Source organism: Thermobia domestica, chromosome 2, assembly GCF_964235325.1.
Source record: "Thermobia domestica chromosome 2, izTheDome1.hap1.1, whole genome shotgun sequence".
NCBI lineage: Eukaryota > Metazoa > Arthropoda > Insecta > Zygentoma > Lepismatidae > Thermobia > Thermobia domestica.
The window spans coordinates 77,946,388-77,962,255 of NC_137455.1; the positions used below are offsets into that span (position 1 = coordinate 77,946,388).

Below are 15,868 nucleotides of genomic sequence, written 5' to 3' on the forward strand. Positions count from 1 at the left end.
AATGAATTCCGTCACCGTGCTGTGACATTCATTATTTTGTAATGTGCTTTGTTTCGAGTTTAACATTTCTTATCAGCAGAGAAGATACACGCAGAGCTTCAAGTTAAGGTATAATTCTAAACAGTCATCTTCGGGACCGAACAGCGGGAATCGAACTCTGAATTACACAGAAAACGCGCAAACTAGTCACTTAGATAAACTGTTGTAGCTGTTCTGAGTACAAGTAGTTTTCAACTGTTGGGAAGTGTGAAAATCAAAATGACTCATCTGGAATCGAGTAAATAACCATTCCCCAAGGTAAATGTGCTAACCTAACAACTACAGAAGAAAATTTCAGCTACCATATACACGGACACAAAGTAGGTAAATGCTGAAGAAGGAGGAAGTAATATTACAATGTAGCAAGCATAAATTACAAAGAAATTACGCAACACAAAAAAATTATAAAGAGAGCAACATGCTAATGACTACTCCATAATTACAGAAGTCTACGCTCGTATCATCTCCCGTATTATGATCTTTGTAATTATCTCTGGATTTATTATTATAAGAATAACAGAAAGAGAGAAAAGAAAACACTGTGAAGGCACCTTGTGGAAAAAGAAAAGAAAACCATACTAGAAGGAGAGAAATTGTTACATGGCTTGTGAAAGTTGAAGGTCGTTACGACATACCAATGAGAACGACAAAAAGCGAAAAAGAAACAAAAAGTCAACTTACAGGGGGAAAAAATCACGAGATAAGGAAAACTTGGAGGAAATATTTAAGTGCACTAATGCACTTTAAAACAACTTTCACCGTTTTCTCTAGCCACCTACTTACGTCATCTAGTATATACAAAGTAAAGCACGAGTCGTAAATAGTATAGTCACGATAATTAGAAGTCATAATGAACTTATTATTTAATCAAATGTTGATATGAGTCATTTGACAGCTGTGGACAATGCCCGTTATATGCGGTATAACTTTCCTTCATAAGAAAAATATTTTGTGAATGGGTGCAGTGCAGACTCTAGTTAACGAGGTAATGTCAAAAGCAGGAACCTCGCTCATGGGGTTACCGAACCGAACTGTTGTTAGCGTTTAAAAGCTATTGGGGCTACTAATAAAAATTAGATAATTAAATTTAAGATACAGAATTAGCGAGGAGAGTTTATCAGGCATCTGTTATTACATGTGGAAGTAATCCAACAACGGTAGTTACTGGATCACCTAACTAACGACTAACAGATCACCTGTGTTTCCGCTCCTAAAATCGTCCTTAGATGTAGTTTTACAAAGAGTTAGTTTATTCGAAAGATCAATCTATGCTCTGTATCCTCCCCCAAAAATCACCTATAAAGATGATTTCACATTCTTTTCGATGTTATGCAACCCAACACACACTAAAGTATTGCGTGCTTGCCTTATAAATTTATTTTTTAGTTTGATATCCCATGACTATGCACCGTGGTTAAGGAAGACGTAATTATGAGATGGATGACAATGGTCGTATGAAGAAAGTGTGTGTGTGGGGGGGGGGATAGAGAACCTCGAGGAAACTCAAGCACACGGTGTTTGTCCTCCTCTAAGCCGAGTAAGCTCTAAAATCGAAGCAGGCACCCCACGCACGACAGAAATGAGTGTTCTACTATTAAGTCACTGACTATTTTCGATGTAAAGGAAAGTGAAAAGTTTTGGGACCACCATTCCTCAACGGTATAGTGTTCTAATAAACTGTCAGTAATATCTGTGATCATTGTGCACAATTTAGACATCGCAACTTTGTCGATTCTTTTGTCATAAGTAATAAACGTAAGAGCCTTGTTTCGCTGAGCTTAATAATAGACAATGCTATCGAAGGATGTGAAAGTGTATTTTTTAGCAATGACACGATAGACCTACTTTATACGTTTCAAGAGGTAACCTTCATTTGGCTAATTTAACTTCTATTTATTGAATAATTAATTATATTAAAATACACTTGGTCTTAAATGAGCATCCATGGCGTGAGGCGTGACATTTTTTTCATGAGAACTGGATGAAGCAATCGTGCGTGTGAATTCGTTAACAAAAAAGCGGCTACATGTTTAATACATGCGACTACAAATGCTCTAAGCCTGTTTCAGACATTATGGAGAGACGTTCTGACTCGTGATTAGTGTCATATTAAAGAGTTCGGCTAACATGTTTCTGCAGTAGTCAGGCCTTTAGTATGACGTTAATCATACGTCAAAACGACTCTGGATAAGACCTTATATATCAAAGACTGAATGATAAAAATAATCTAAGTATTGTCCTTTAGAAAATACACTGCGAACATAATTAATATATAGATCTATATCTTTATAACTACATCTTCCACTTAATAAAAACTGTACTAGTGATCATGTGCATTGCTGAAGAGAGCGATTTTTTCAGTTAAATGTTTTATATTTTAAATTGAACCGGGAGGAGCCCAACATCATCTCCCTGCTCTGACCGGCATATATGCAAATGTTAACAACCCACATCAGGCTGGTTTGACTTTTCGCACGAATATGTTTTCTTAGAAAATGGTTTATTTTTTTCAACTTAATTCATATCATGATCTCCCTTGTATAACATCATCTTCAAAGCGACCCCCATAAGTATTTTCCGGTTTGTAATAAGCTTTTCTTATTGTTGCTACTTATCACTTACAACATATGTGCAAGACTTATACGGGAATAAAAGTAACAATTTGACTATAAGTATGGAAATCTACAAAGTATTATATAAAAATTTTAAAAAAAGGACCTTGTTTGTGATAGAATCACGGGAAAGCGTCTAAATATATTGAAATGATTTTTTGGATAGAGTTATCACCTACCTCGAATTCGGTTTTTATCAAGTTACTTTGATCCGTATCCTAAGGGAAAGGTGCACGGGGTTCATAATTCATGCGTAAACTTCCGTACCTCACGAACCTCAAACTTGAACATGACATTCGGAATATAGACTTCTCATTAAAAACAAACATATCCCAGCATTTAAAAAAAATATTTAAGAGGGGGGGAGGGCAGGCAAGATGACTTTTTAAAACAAAAATATATGTTTGTATGTTCCAATATAACTCTGGAACGTCTGAATCTACCTCCCAAACTTGTACGTACGCATATGACTTACACTCTGGAATCAAATGCTCTGGGAGTAAGACATCCCTAACACACATACGGGAATACGAAGGCGGTAACATAAAAATAATTGAAAACGACCAATGTTACTGTCGAATTCATAATTTTCCGGGTGTTTGAGATGAATAGTGATACACCCGATGACGTTCAAGTCTAAGTACCAGCGTCATCAACATGGGGGTGAGAAGGGTTCAAAAATAAAATGTTCAAAACGACTGGGATTAATGTCGAAACCATAGTTTGCGAGGTGGGAGAAAGATCTGATCAGTTTGAAATAATTTCTGGAACATAGTTAGCACTCATCTTAACTGGGTTTTTATCATCACTTTGACTAAAGGGCGTATTCTAGAGGGTTAGGTTGTTTCAATTACCACTATACTTGCATTGAAATGCATATCATAAGGGGGAAAGGAATTCAAATATTTCCCATACACCTAATCTCCCCGTGTGAAGAGCAGGCATTTCTAGAGATGCGCACGAGACGAGTCAAGACATAATTTTCCGGGCAAAATTCGAGTCGAGGCACAGCTCTTCCAATAGAAAAATATACATTTTTCGAGTCGAGACATCACTTTTACAGCACATTTTCGAGATGAGACAGTCTCAAATCTTGTCTCGTGCGCATCCCTAGGCATTTCTGCTAGTAAATATACAGCACCAAAATAAGGAATTGAACATAATCTCTAAAAATATATTTGCCACTACTAGATCCTAATTACATTTATCTATTTCACTCCCTTCACCCCCGGTTGAGAAACCTAACTCTAGAGTTACCATTTAAAAAAAAGTATCGGATTAGTTTGTTGTTGTTGTTGTTGTTATACGTTTGAGACTTGAACTTATTTCTTCCTGTTTTTGAGCTACAGCCTACAGTAAGTTATTCACAAATACCGGACATTTTCAAAGTTTCCAGCCAAAAACACAATTTAATAAAAAAAAGTTTTAAAAAATAATTTCCATGCCCGATCTCGTAAATAGTAATAACAATTTGTAATTGAGACAAGTTTCAATCATCTGACAAGACTTATTTTTCTGAAGGACTGTCTACGATACAGGATAACGTAAAAACAAACGGGGCACTTCAATTCACTTGGCGGTAACCAGTGTCTCAATCTCTGATAATTTTACTCCCTTGGCACTACCTTGGACACTGTTTCTCGTGACATACCTAACACACTGACCACCTTAGGTACACTTGTCTCAACTAACCATGCACCACCCATTTGGCCCGTTTGAAACTCAGAAAGGTCTTCCATTTTGTATTAGCACCGTTCATCTTCTTCAGCACATGTCTCCGCTGCATCCTGCCTGATGTACTACAGAAATCACCTAACATATCACTAACAACGGTCAGGCACTAGACAAATGCCTCATATGTTGCAAACTACAGATGTTTGCATTATTTTGGACATATTGTATAATGTTCTTGTCTCATTATTTCGAAAATTGTGAACAACAGGAATCCATTGTAACACTTCTCTTAACAAAATGAGACATGTAAATGTTGTTATTTGTATTGTTAGATACTATTTCAAGGAAGTCGGGGCATCTGTGCCTATACTAGCCACTCTGGAACTCTTTTGTATAACATGAGGACACCTTTACTTTCGGACAAATACCTTTCCTTTTCTTTTATTGTAAGCAAAGCGACAACCTAAGTAATAATAATACTAATAATTATTCAATATTATTTATTTTAGCCTCTTTGTAGTAGAATTTCCAAGCACTACTCGCGCTCCTTTGTAAACGAAATGTTAACTTTCTAGAAAATAAAAAGGATAAATTTCTTGTATACTGAAATAAAAGTAAAGTTTAGAAGATACTAAATCCTTCATCTCGTTTCTTTTATACTCGTTACTTTACACAGCAAATATACATTCGAAAGTCATTTTTATAAATAAATAAATAAATAAATAAATAAAACTTTTCTCAAAACCACATTTATAAGATTCATCATGTTGTACGATCTCTTAAGGCTTAGAAAACCTGACGGTAGAAAGTGGCGTTCTGCACTCCAAATCACAATTTCATTTTGCATGTCATCATGGATAAGTCTACCATCTACCTCTAACGTAAGTTCTTTTGAAGCAGAGAAGAAAGTCGAAGCCAAATTAGGGAAACAGGAAGGAAGAACTTCGACCTTAAATGCGTTCTACAAACGGTAATGTTTATCATTATTGTTGTTACACAGAAGTAGACTTCAAGAATAATATGTTTACACTTATTCTTTACACTCCTTGTGCTTAAAGGAGGTCGCGGTGGCTCAGTGGTAGAGCGTTCACCTCTGGTGCATAGAGTCCTTGGTTCGATTCCAGCTCGCGCCAAGTGAACTTTGTGGTGGACAAACATCATGTGTGTGGGTTTTCTTGAGGTTCTCCCGTTTCCTCCTACTTTCTTCATTCCATCATTTCATTCATTTTTCATCATTACTGTATCTTTTAGCCTAGCAGGCCTAAACGTGGGACGTAAAACTTAAAGATTTCTTTGTGTCTAGAAAACGCTTTCCTGCTAAATGAGAAATAATTCTTTAAATAAATTTTCGTATCATTCTCCTGAGATTTTCTTTGACTTATTAAGACACGAAGTAAAGCATTAGTGAATACGGCACCTCAGTCTTCACTCCTTATATGAAGGTTCCTATTAGATCCCATGTGCGTTTGGATAAGGTCCCGTTTCTTCGCAATTCTCGTATTTTCTTCCCACTATACTCATTTCATCATTTCCTTATCATTTACCTAAACGCATCAGGCGGGGTACAACCAACGTGTGTTGCAGTAAAAAAAAAAAAAAAAAAAAAAAAAAAAAAAAAAAAAGTGTCATGCGTACATTACATGAAGGAGTTTGGGTTGTATAGCGTGATATATTTTCAATATTGAAACCGGAAGTGGTAGTAATTTCTACTACTTCCTGTTTAAGTAGAGAGAGATAACAGTAAAGATGGAATATATGTTTGAGACGCTTAATTGATTACAGAAAACTGTTTCTCACGATCTATTACGAGTTTTATATTCTATAGCTATCAGCGTTAAAACCAAAACTAATTAATTTCTGCCACTTCCAATTTGAAAAGGGGGTTACGATAAAAGATCATACATACTCTTACAACGTTAAATCGATTAAAAAAACGCTTTTCGCTCTCTCTTATCGTGTTTGTTCTATGTAGATTATTAAAACCGGAAGCTTTAGTGGATTTCTACCATTTATGGCTCCAGTAGAATTCTGGATGGAGATAAAAATGTATTCTTGCGACGCCTAATCGATTGCAGAAAACCATTTTTCTATATCGATTACCGTTTTTACTCTTTAGCGATTACCTTTAATACAAGAAGTGGTTCATATTTTGCCGCTTTGGACTTCAATAGAGAAATTAGATTGGAGAAAGATGCAATATGTCCTGGGACACTTAACTGATTGGAAAAAATCGCTTCTAATTGTTACCGTTTTTACTCTATGACGGAAATATTAAAACAGGAAGTAGTTGATTTCTGCCACTTCCGGTTTAGTATAGATATCAGAGTGAACATGGAATCTACTCTTGGAACGCTTAATTGATTACAGAAAGCTATATCTCGATATAAATTATGGTTTTCATTCTATGACAATCAACGTTAAAACCGGAATTGGTTGACTTCTGTCACTTCTGGTTTGAATAGAGGGTTAAGAGGGAAGATGATACATATTCTTAAAACGATTAAAAAAAACAGTTTCTCGCTATCTCTCATAATGTTTGCTCTATGTAGATTATTGAAACCGAAAGTTTTAATGGATTTCTGCTACTTCTGGTTTAAGCAGAGAGATTAGAGTGGAGACGGAATATACTCTTGAGACGCTTGATTACAGAAAACTGCTTCTTTCTATTTATTACCATTTTCACTGTATAATGATTACCGTTTAAACCGGAAGTGGTTAATTTTCTGCCAATGAGGCAAGATGACAGTGCGCCACAGATTTCCATGCAAGAGCTGTCGAAGAGTGGTTTCACAGACATTGAGATGAATTACAATTTCCTGGCAGCCTAATTCGAAGACTCCCAACATTATTGAACACCTGTGGTCAGTTCTGAAGCAGATATATTTTCTTTTTTGCTGAAGGAACTGAATGCTGTATTGCTTGAAGAATGGTCCAATTTCTCTGGAAATCATTTATAGCTACGACTAATGAAAGCTAATCTGGAGGCGAATGATGGTCCCATGTAGTATTAAGCACGTTAAGTAGCATTTTCTATATGTGTTTCCATTATTTTGATAATCATCGCATATAATTTTACTTTTTGATTAGCACTTTTCCGAATAAGCATCCGTCAAAGTTTGATTCTTTTACCATTCAGAATCGTCCTTGAAGACAGACCGATCGGAAAGGTATTTGCAGTGCTTGAACTTGCAAGCTTACATTGATCGAAATCAAATCATAGTATGCTAATTTAAAAGCTACTTTACTTACCTATGAACAAAATTAAGAGATTTCCGCATATAAAGTTGCCACGCTTTCATGTAACACTTGATAAGTTAAGATCTTTTTATTCTTTTTTTTTTTTTTTTTTTAACACACTTTACTATTCAGGACGGGGAAAAGTAAGAACAGCCAATATATCATTTTTGTGAAATACTAATTATTTAAGCACTAAAGACATCAAGTAAACTCTTATCTATCCAAAACAGGAATACAAATTAAGTGGCACACCAGACAGTACACAGTTCGCCAAGCAAGGTAAATACGTACGCGAATAGCTGCGAAGGACGAATATATGCTCAGTACGTGAATGATAAGTAGATATTTGAGATATTATAGAATATAATTCTGATTTTTAAAACTGTTTGATCGATGAGTTTGTGCTTTGTTTCATGATACTGAGTTCATCAAGGTAATGGCGACAATCCCCCCCCCCCCGGGAAACCGGACGGGGCTAAATTTAGGGGGTCATTTAAAACATCAAACTCGATCATACTGTGTTTCACCGCCGCTGTGTGTTTAGTACTTCATTGAGCATAGGAGTTTAGCACAATTCTATTTAACACACACACTCGCAGTCTACAGTAAAACCAGGACTATGCAATTTACATTTTTACGAGAAGTATGTCAATAATGATAGTTTTCAGGGGTTGGAACCAACTTTTCCTTTATACTAACCGATAATAGAACGATGAAAGAAAAACCAATAATGACTATCCCGCAGGTCAACTAAATAGACTCATTTGCTGAACTAACTGACTAATAGACTGCAGGTCAACTAAATACACATATTTATTACATATTAGCGTAAGTCCTCGTTCTTCGCACAGGGAGAATAAGGTTTATGAATATTATCTAAAAGTATCCATACCCTCACGTGTGTGGCTGTTCCTGGTATACTTCGTGCATTATCGGCAAACTTCAGCCGGGCTGTGCGATTGAAGATGGAGGCGGGACGCGAGCTGGACTCGCCCTCCATCTTTTCCTTTCTATGTCAAATATCAATATCAATAAATACAGAAACGCATGTTTAATATTTTAAATGGAAAGCATAAATATCAAATGCCATTTTTCTAAACCCAAGAAATTTCAATTGGCATCTTCATGAACTACCTTAGCCCTTTTCCTTCCATTGTAGGTAAAAAAAAAAAAAAAAAAAAAAAAAAAAAAAAAAAAAAAAAACCCGAAAAAGTCTAAAAACCAATTTCACGTCTCTAAACGAAAGGGATTTCGACATACAAACATCTTTTTATAATAATCACAACCCCAAATTAATCTCCTATCAAGTGAAATTTTTTAAAAAATGTCCATATTTCGAGATCTCTTAAGTTTAGAGACATTAAATTTGGAATTTAAGCTTTTCCTTTAAAATAAACAAACACATGTTTATGTGTTAAATATATGATCTAGATAAGGGAATCATCCCCACCACTTTTAATTCCCACATCTCTTCTTCCCTTTTAGGTATTTTTTTTTTAAAAGGCTGAAACATATATTTTAATAACTTAAAATGAGAAGTCTAAATATCAAATTTCATATCTCTGACCATTTATAAGATATGGTCATGTTATTAAAATAAATGCAACTTTCATTTTCTCATTTCTACTTCTTATTTCCAAAAATCTTTCCTTAGTGATACCTTACGTCACAAATTCTGTATAATGTTCAAATTTCAACTCTCTAGATTAAATAGTTTGGTTTAGACGTTGATTGGTCAGTCAGGACTTCTTTTGTATGGAGATCCTGAAAAATATAAATTCACGCACGTAATCAGGGATTCAGCTTCAGGAAGGAGCATTCTTCTGCACCTACTATTCTCATCTTCCGACTCCTATTTCTCCTTGACCTTGTTCAACACCTTCATTTTTGTCTTCTATACCTCTTTTTTATATAAAAAAAGAAAAAATGAAAAGGGGTGGGGCAGAGAAGGGATAAAACAGGATGACCGTCGGATAGCGGGTTTTCTAATCACGTGATCTAACAGCGGAGCGGTTACTCGGTCACCATTCACTAGCATCTTTCTCTTTCCCAGTTCAGTTGGTCGGACTCCTCACCTGAACGAAAACAGCGCCCCTCCTCCCCCTTTCTCCTTTTTGAAGCGGCTCATCACTACTATCATCCGCTAAAATGTAGGTAGACAGCACGAGTATTCTAAAGTAACTCGGAAGAAAAGCATACATAAATGTACTTGGAAGTAAACGTGTTTCTGCGTGAATGCTCCACTGAACGACACGGAATGGCAATAGTAGCTAAGGAAGCCGTAGCAAGAAATTTCTTTTCAAAATATATAATAATAATAAAAAACGTTGTAGCGCCCGTTAATTAAACGCTTCAATTATCATTCTCAGTTAAGTTGTGAGTTAGCGAATCGAGGCCGATGCGATGGATGATAGTCGGGTCTTCAGTGGAAACTACTGTCACAGCGAGTGGGAGTTGACTACTTCAGATTTCTCCAGCCTCGCTATGCATTTTGGGTTTCCCGCCGCCGCCGTCGCATAAGACATAAACAATCGACGCAGACGCTGGACGATACCGGCAACAACAACAACGTATCGAGTGTGACTGTGTGAGTGAGTGTTTGTGTATGTATGTGCTTGAGAATATGCACCAATCCAATTACTCGTGACAACATGTCACTCAATAATTCAGGACAAGTGCTGTTGCTTCTTATACTCGTGTACGTAATACCGCAACGAGAGTGAAAGCATTTTCGTCGATCGAACAGTGCCAATACTTTCCCTCAGTCAGTGCCGTCGTTGACTCACAATGTCAACAAATGGTCAGTGCGTGAGATGACAAGACGAATTAAAATTTAAAGTGGACTGACCAAGCTTTTCCTTCGATCGCTGGTATGTACATTGTCCCCAGCATCATTCTCTTCTTACATTTTGTGCCATCGTCCTCAGGCATCAGCGCTCGAGACATATACAAAGGTAAGCACAAATAATGAATAAAAGATAATTAATTACGATTTAGTAATGAAAAAATTCAATACGTCAATTACATGATTATACGTTTGCTATTCGATATATATTACATTTTAACGATTATTTAATCACTGAATTTGAATTGAATTGAATTGAGTTTAGTGTTCCTTTCAGCAGCGAGGCTATATACGACGTGGACCTACTGATTAACGTGGAATCCGAATCATATGAGCTCCCGTCGGAATCGAACCCGGGTCTTCCACGCCAAACACGCGTACACTAACATCAGTAAATTTGATTCATCTGACTACATTTTATTGTTTTGGATTCAACCATTAATCTCGTTTTCCTTAAGTTTCCTGTATACTATTAAATTTTGACTAACAGACATACAGAAATTACTGTCACGGAAAATGCAAAAACAGTGGGAAAATTTCTGTAAAAAGAACACGAATTCTTGTTCCAGAAACTCAGAAGTTACTAAGTGCTAATTCTCAATATTTTCCCTGGGTACAATCTTTTTTATTAATTAGACGCGTTTATCTTAAATTAGATTGCTTTTCCAGAAAATCAACACACAGTTATTCGTTCGCATGATTTTTTTTCGCCTCCTTGGGTAACGATAAATTGACTCCAATTTATCGCCCTTTTTCAGAACCGTGGCTATATGAGAGGACATCTAATACTAAACTTAGATCCGAATCATTACTAAGGTTAGTATGGAGTAAATCACATCGCTGAGAATCTAACCGGAACCATGAGCATAAAAAGAATGAATAATTTGCCAGTTTTTACAACGAAGGGATCCTCGAGTATTACTTCCGCATTAACTCTTCAGTTCTGACTCTATAATTGGAATGCAGGATGAATCTTCCAACTTTTGGATGCAAGGCTTAGACACAATGTTGATTTCATGTGTTTCCCAGATGAAGATTTTCCCTCCCAGTACCGTAAGTAAGGTTGCAAATATGTCAACCCTCCTCCTCTTCCTTCGTTCATAAAGAAAAGTAAAATGCGTGATGTTTTGATGCGAGCTGACCGAAGTAGCTCAAGAGGCAAATCGTAGACTTAGCATTCGGAAAGTCATGGGTTTGATTCCCGCTGCCGACCATCCTGACTGGGATTTGCCTCAGTCCTACCAGGCAAATGCCGGGATGGTATCTACTAAACAGGCCCTGACCGATACCTTCCCAAATCCTTTCAATTGTTATTGTTGTTAGATATCCATATAAAATGACCTCTGAGCTATATCTGGTGATTGTTAGGCTAAATAAATAAAATAAACGTACACAGTATCAGAAAACATGATTTTTTACTTTGGATATTCCATCGTAGTCACTTATTATTATTATTATTATTATTATTATTATTATTATTATTATTATTATTATTATTATTATTATTATTATTATTATTACTATTATTATTATTATTATTATTATTATTATTCCCAACTTGATATTGTTCTCGTTGTTACCACGCGAAATAGTAAAATTTAATTCATTACAAGGTGAAAATCATTGAATATTGTCCAATCTTTTCTGTTTATTATGTCAGTTTTTATTCATGGTAAACGGTTTTTTAAAAACTAATCTGACAATATTTGAAGGCTACAGAACAACACTTCGGAAAAAGTGTGAAATAATATGAAACCTGGAAAGTGGACTTTAACATCGTAATATCATAAAGTTAATATTCGAAACTCGAATAGGCCCCTTTTTTCCCGTTGTTCGCCCGCATTGTGCGCCCAATATTTACGCCGCTGCTCCCGAAGTTGCCTGCATTTCATGAGCAAATAGAAGCCAATAAAAACTTACCATTCCTTATTTATTCCGAAACGTTCTCCCTCCTGAATTTTAGAGGAAGAAAATTTGAATAAAATACTGACTACAGATACGGCGGAAAGTGTATAAAATAAAATTTCACAAAAAATACAATTTCTTTGCTATACTATAAAATCTTTTCACTTTAATTGTAAATAATGCATAAGAAAATCATGCATTAAAGAAGACTTAGAATTATGTGTATTATTCCATACTTTCGAAGTGTGGATTTTACTTCTTGAAGTTGGTGCATGCTTCAATGGAGAGCTTTTGATAATGACAAAAGCTCTCCGAGAAAATCTGTCCCTAAATAGCATTCAGACTTTCAAGATAAATAATTATACTTTCTCGCCTTGATACAAGTCTCAGCTAATGACTATCGAGTCCCATTATTAATAATTAACGGACTATATTTTAAGATTGACAAAACCAATATACTTTCACCTTTTCCAGAGAGGATAAATACACAAAAAGAATACGGAAATGTAGATCAAGTAAAATCCTTTAAAAAAATAAATAAATAAAATAAAATAAAATAAATCGAAATGATCTGAATATATTGTATGTTACTGTGATCAAATAAAGCGCACTTTTCGTGCAAATGATACTGGGTTTCACCCTATTCTTCTAACCCAATGGTTCTCAACCTAGTTCTTGTCACGACCCCTATTATATCATACTCTCTTGAAAGCGACCCCCTTATAATTGTAATAAGCTTGTGTGGGATTTTTAATATACCTGTTGCGGAAATCTCATGATATCCATTTATTTCTACAATAGTAGAATCCATTTCTTGATATAGTGGATACAGTAACTCCCCTAAAACTGAATGCATTAAAACCAAATTTGGTCAGGTCATTCATCTTCCGCTTATGTTAGCGACCCCCATGAAACCCTCTCGCGACACCCTAGGGGTTGTGATCCCCAGGTTGAGAAACCCTGTTCAAACCTATATTCTAAGCTATCGTGAAGTCAAGAACTAAAAAGGAGGGAACAATGAAAAAAGAAAAACACCCCTTGCAAAGGTCACTGTTTATTCTACTAAGAAATAAAGCAAAACAGACCAATAATAATAATAATAATAATAATAATAATAATAATAATAATAATAATAATAATAATAATAATAATAATAATAATCCAAATAAGTAAGTTATACGTTTCGTTCATTTGTCATTACAATCACGATCAATACAACTACAAAATCTAGCAGCCTACAATCCGCGAAAAGTCTCTAGAATAAAATGTTAACATATTACCACTTACTTAGAAGTGAGTTGCTGTTACCTAACAAACTCTTGACGTAGAATTACTGGTTTCGTTTGACCTCAATGAAGCAGAAAGGGCAGTATTAATTAAATTTAATTTCAAGGGAAGTATTAATTAAATTTAATCTCAATTCTGCTTCAAATAGATGATGTTTAATCACGAAGGATGTACTGAGTTCCAATTTATTACTGGTTTCCAATTTTATACTATTCTATCAACCAACAACCCATTACCAGAGCATACATATACAAATGTGCTCGAATTACCTTTCTTTTTTTTTACCAGGTTAGTGGTAAAGTCAATGAAATATACTTTAAAATGAAACTAAATTTTTAGAAGATAATCTGAAAGTGCTAACAACGGTTTTTCTTCGCAAAAATGCTAAAGCTTTCATTTAGCTTAACCTTAGACATATGGTCCATACCACAGCACAAATAATTGGTCGCGGTGGCTCAGTGGTAGAGCGCTCAACTCTGGTACGTAGGGTTCCTGGTTAGATACCAGCTCCCGCCAAGTGTATCTTACTGTGAACAAAAACTCCGCCGTGTTTAAGTGATGGGGCAGTAACTTGGTGTGAATAATACGTATAAGAACATACATCTATCTCCATTTGTTCGTTAGAAAAACTGAGATCGACCAAGATCGTTGGCTAAGGGTAAAGACATACCGAAGAGACCACGCGATCGAGGTCGAAGTTTAAGTCGTGGTCGCTACCTCGATCTCTAGGTCGCGATGGATGAAGACACGGCCAACATCACAATTCAGTTTTTAGAATCTACGGAGGTCTAACTTATGACTCATCCTCCGTATAGACCTGACCTGGCCCCTGTGATTTTTTTCTGTTCCCCAGGATCAAAGATCGCATGCGTGGGAAGAGACTTTGCAGCCCTGAAGAAGCAGTAGTGGCTTACAAGAATGAACTTTCAACACTTGAAGAAAAAGACTAGCAACACTGCTTACAAAAGTGGGTTTCGAGAACGCAAAAGTGTGTACAGTGTAGTGGTGAATACTTTGAGAAAATGTAAGTGTTAAATTTATTTTAAATAAGTAGGTTATTTCACATCTCAAAACTTTCGTAGTGACCCTCGTATATACACAATGCTTGTCAAAAGTTCCGGAACGGCTAAATATCTTGGTTAGAATGCATTTTTCTGGAAATTTGAAAGATACAAAAGTTGCAGGATATTAATAGAACTATCGAAAACTCATGCCCGTCAAAATGTAAAGGGCCCCTTATGGGCTCCACGGGGTCCATCTGTGATTTTTCAAATTAGAGCCACTATTTTTAATTCAAAATTCAGTATATACGGAACAAACGAACTCAGAATATGTGCGGCTTAAAGCGGTAGAATGTGAATATTAGGCCCTACAGGGCCGGAAAAACTACTAGGGTGAGTACTGTGAAAAGTTCCGGAACAGCTAAACACCTCGATTAGAATACGTTTTTCTGAAAACTTGAAACATACAAAAGTTGCAGGACATCAATAGACCTATCCGAAGCCCCTGCCTTTCAAAATGTGTGCGGCCCTGTTTGGGCTCCACGGGACCCAACTATTTTTTTTTAATGAGAGCTCCCATTTTTTATTCCAAATTCGATATCTACGGAACAAACTAAATCAGAATATGTACTGCTCAGAGCTGTAGGACGTAAGTACCAGGCCCTACATTGCCGGAAAGACTATTAGAGTGAGTAGTGTGAAAAGTTTCGGAAGGGCTAAATATCTCGGTTACTATGCGTTTTTCTGAAAACTTACATTATGAAGTTACAAAAGTCGCATGAAAATCAACAGGATTGTTGGTGTGGTAGGAAAATGAAAATGTTTAGACCCTATGGGCGCCAGGGAACCGAAGTGTTATTTTGAAAGTAGGTGTTCCTGTATCAACACGGTGGAAGTGTTATAGGTCATAAATATGTTTTGCAAAATTGATGTATTAAAACAAAATTAGTGTAATTGTGGTGTATGATTCTTAAAGAGAATAGAATGCAGACAGGCACAGATTAAGAGTAAAGGTTTAGAAGAATTCAAGTGTGTATTTACGTAATTATTGGTGTCTTCACCTCTGAATAGTTTCTTCAATTGCATTCTATTAGGCACAATGAATTTAGCCGAAAGAGAAATAATTACTATTCTGATGATGAGACGTTATGGTGATAGAATAAGGCCACAGAATGGCCACCTAGGTCTCCTGATCTAACTCCGCTTGACGTTTTGTACTGGGGATATCTGAAAAGCAAAGCATATGAACAGAAATCTGATATTGAACA

At 35.9% G+C, this 15,868-nt stretch overlaps 2 protein-coding genes across 2 annotated transcripts in view; one reads left to right on the forward strand and one right to left on the reverse strand.

The window, feature by feature from the left end:
- Positions 1–15,868, reverse strand: part of Arp8 (Actin-related protein 8) — a 161,871-nt gene that overhangs the window by 57,008 nt on the left and 88,995 nt on the right. The gene's annotated exons all lie outside the window — the stretch shown is intronic.
- LOC145673010 (uncharacterized) overlaps positions 9,608–15,868 on the forward strand; it is a 65,968-nt gene continuing 59,707 nt past the window's right edge. Inside the window, exon 1 of the mRNA XM_081742318.1 lies at positions 9,608–10,516. Within this exon, the coding sequence (XP_081598444.1) occupies positions 10,435–10,516 (82 nt within the window). The 5' untranslated portion in view covers positions 9,608–10,434. The remainder of the gene's footprint in view (positions 10,517–15,868) is intronic.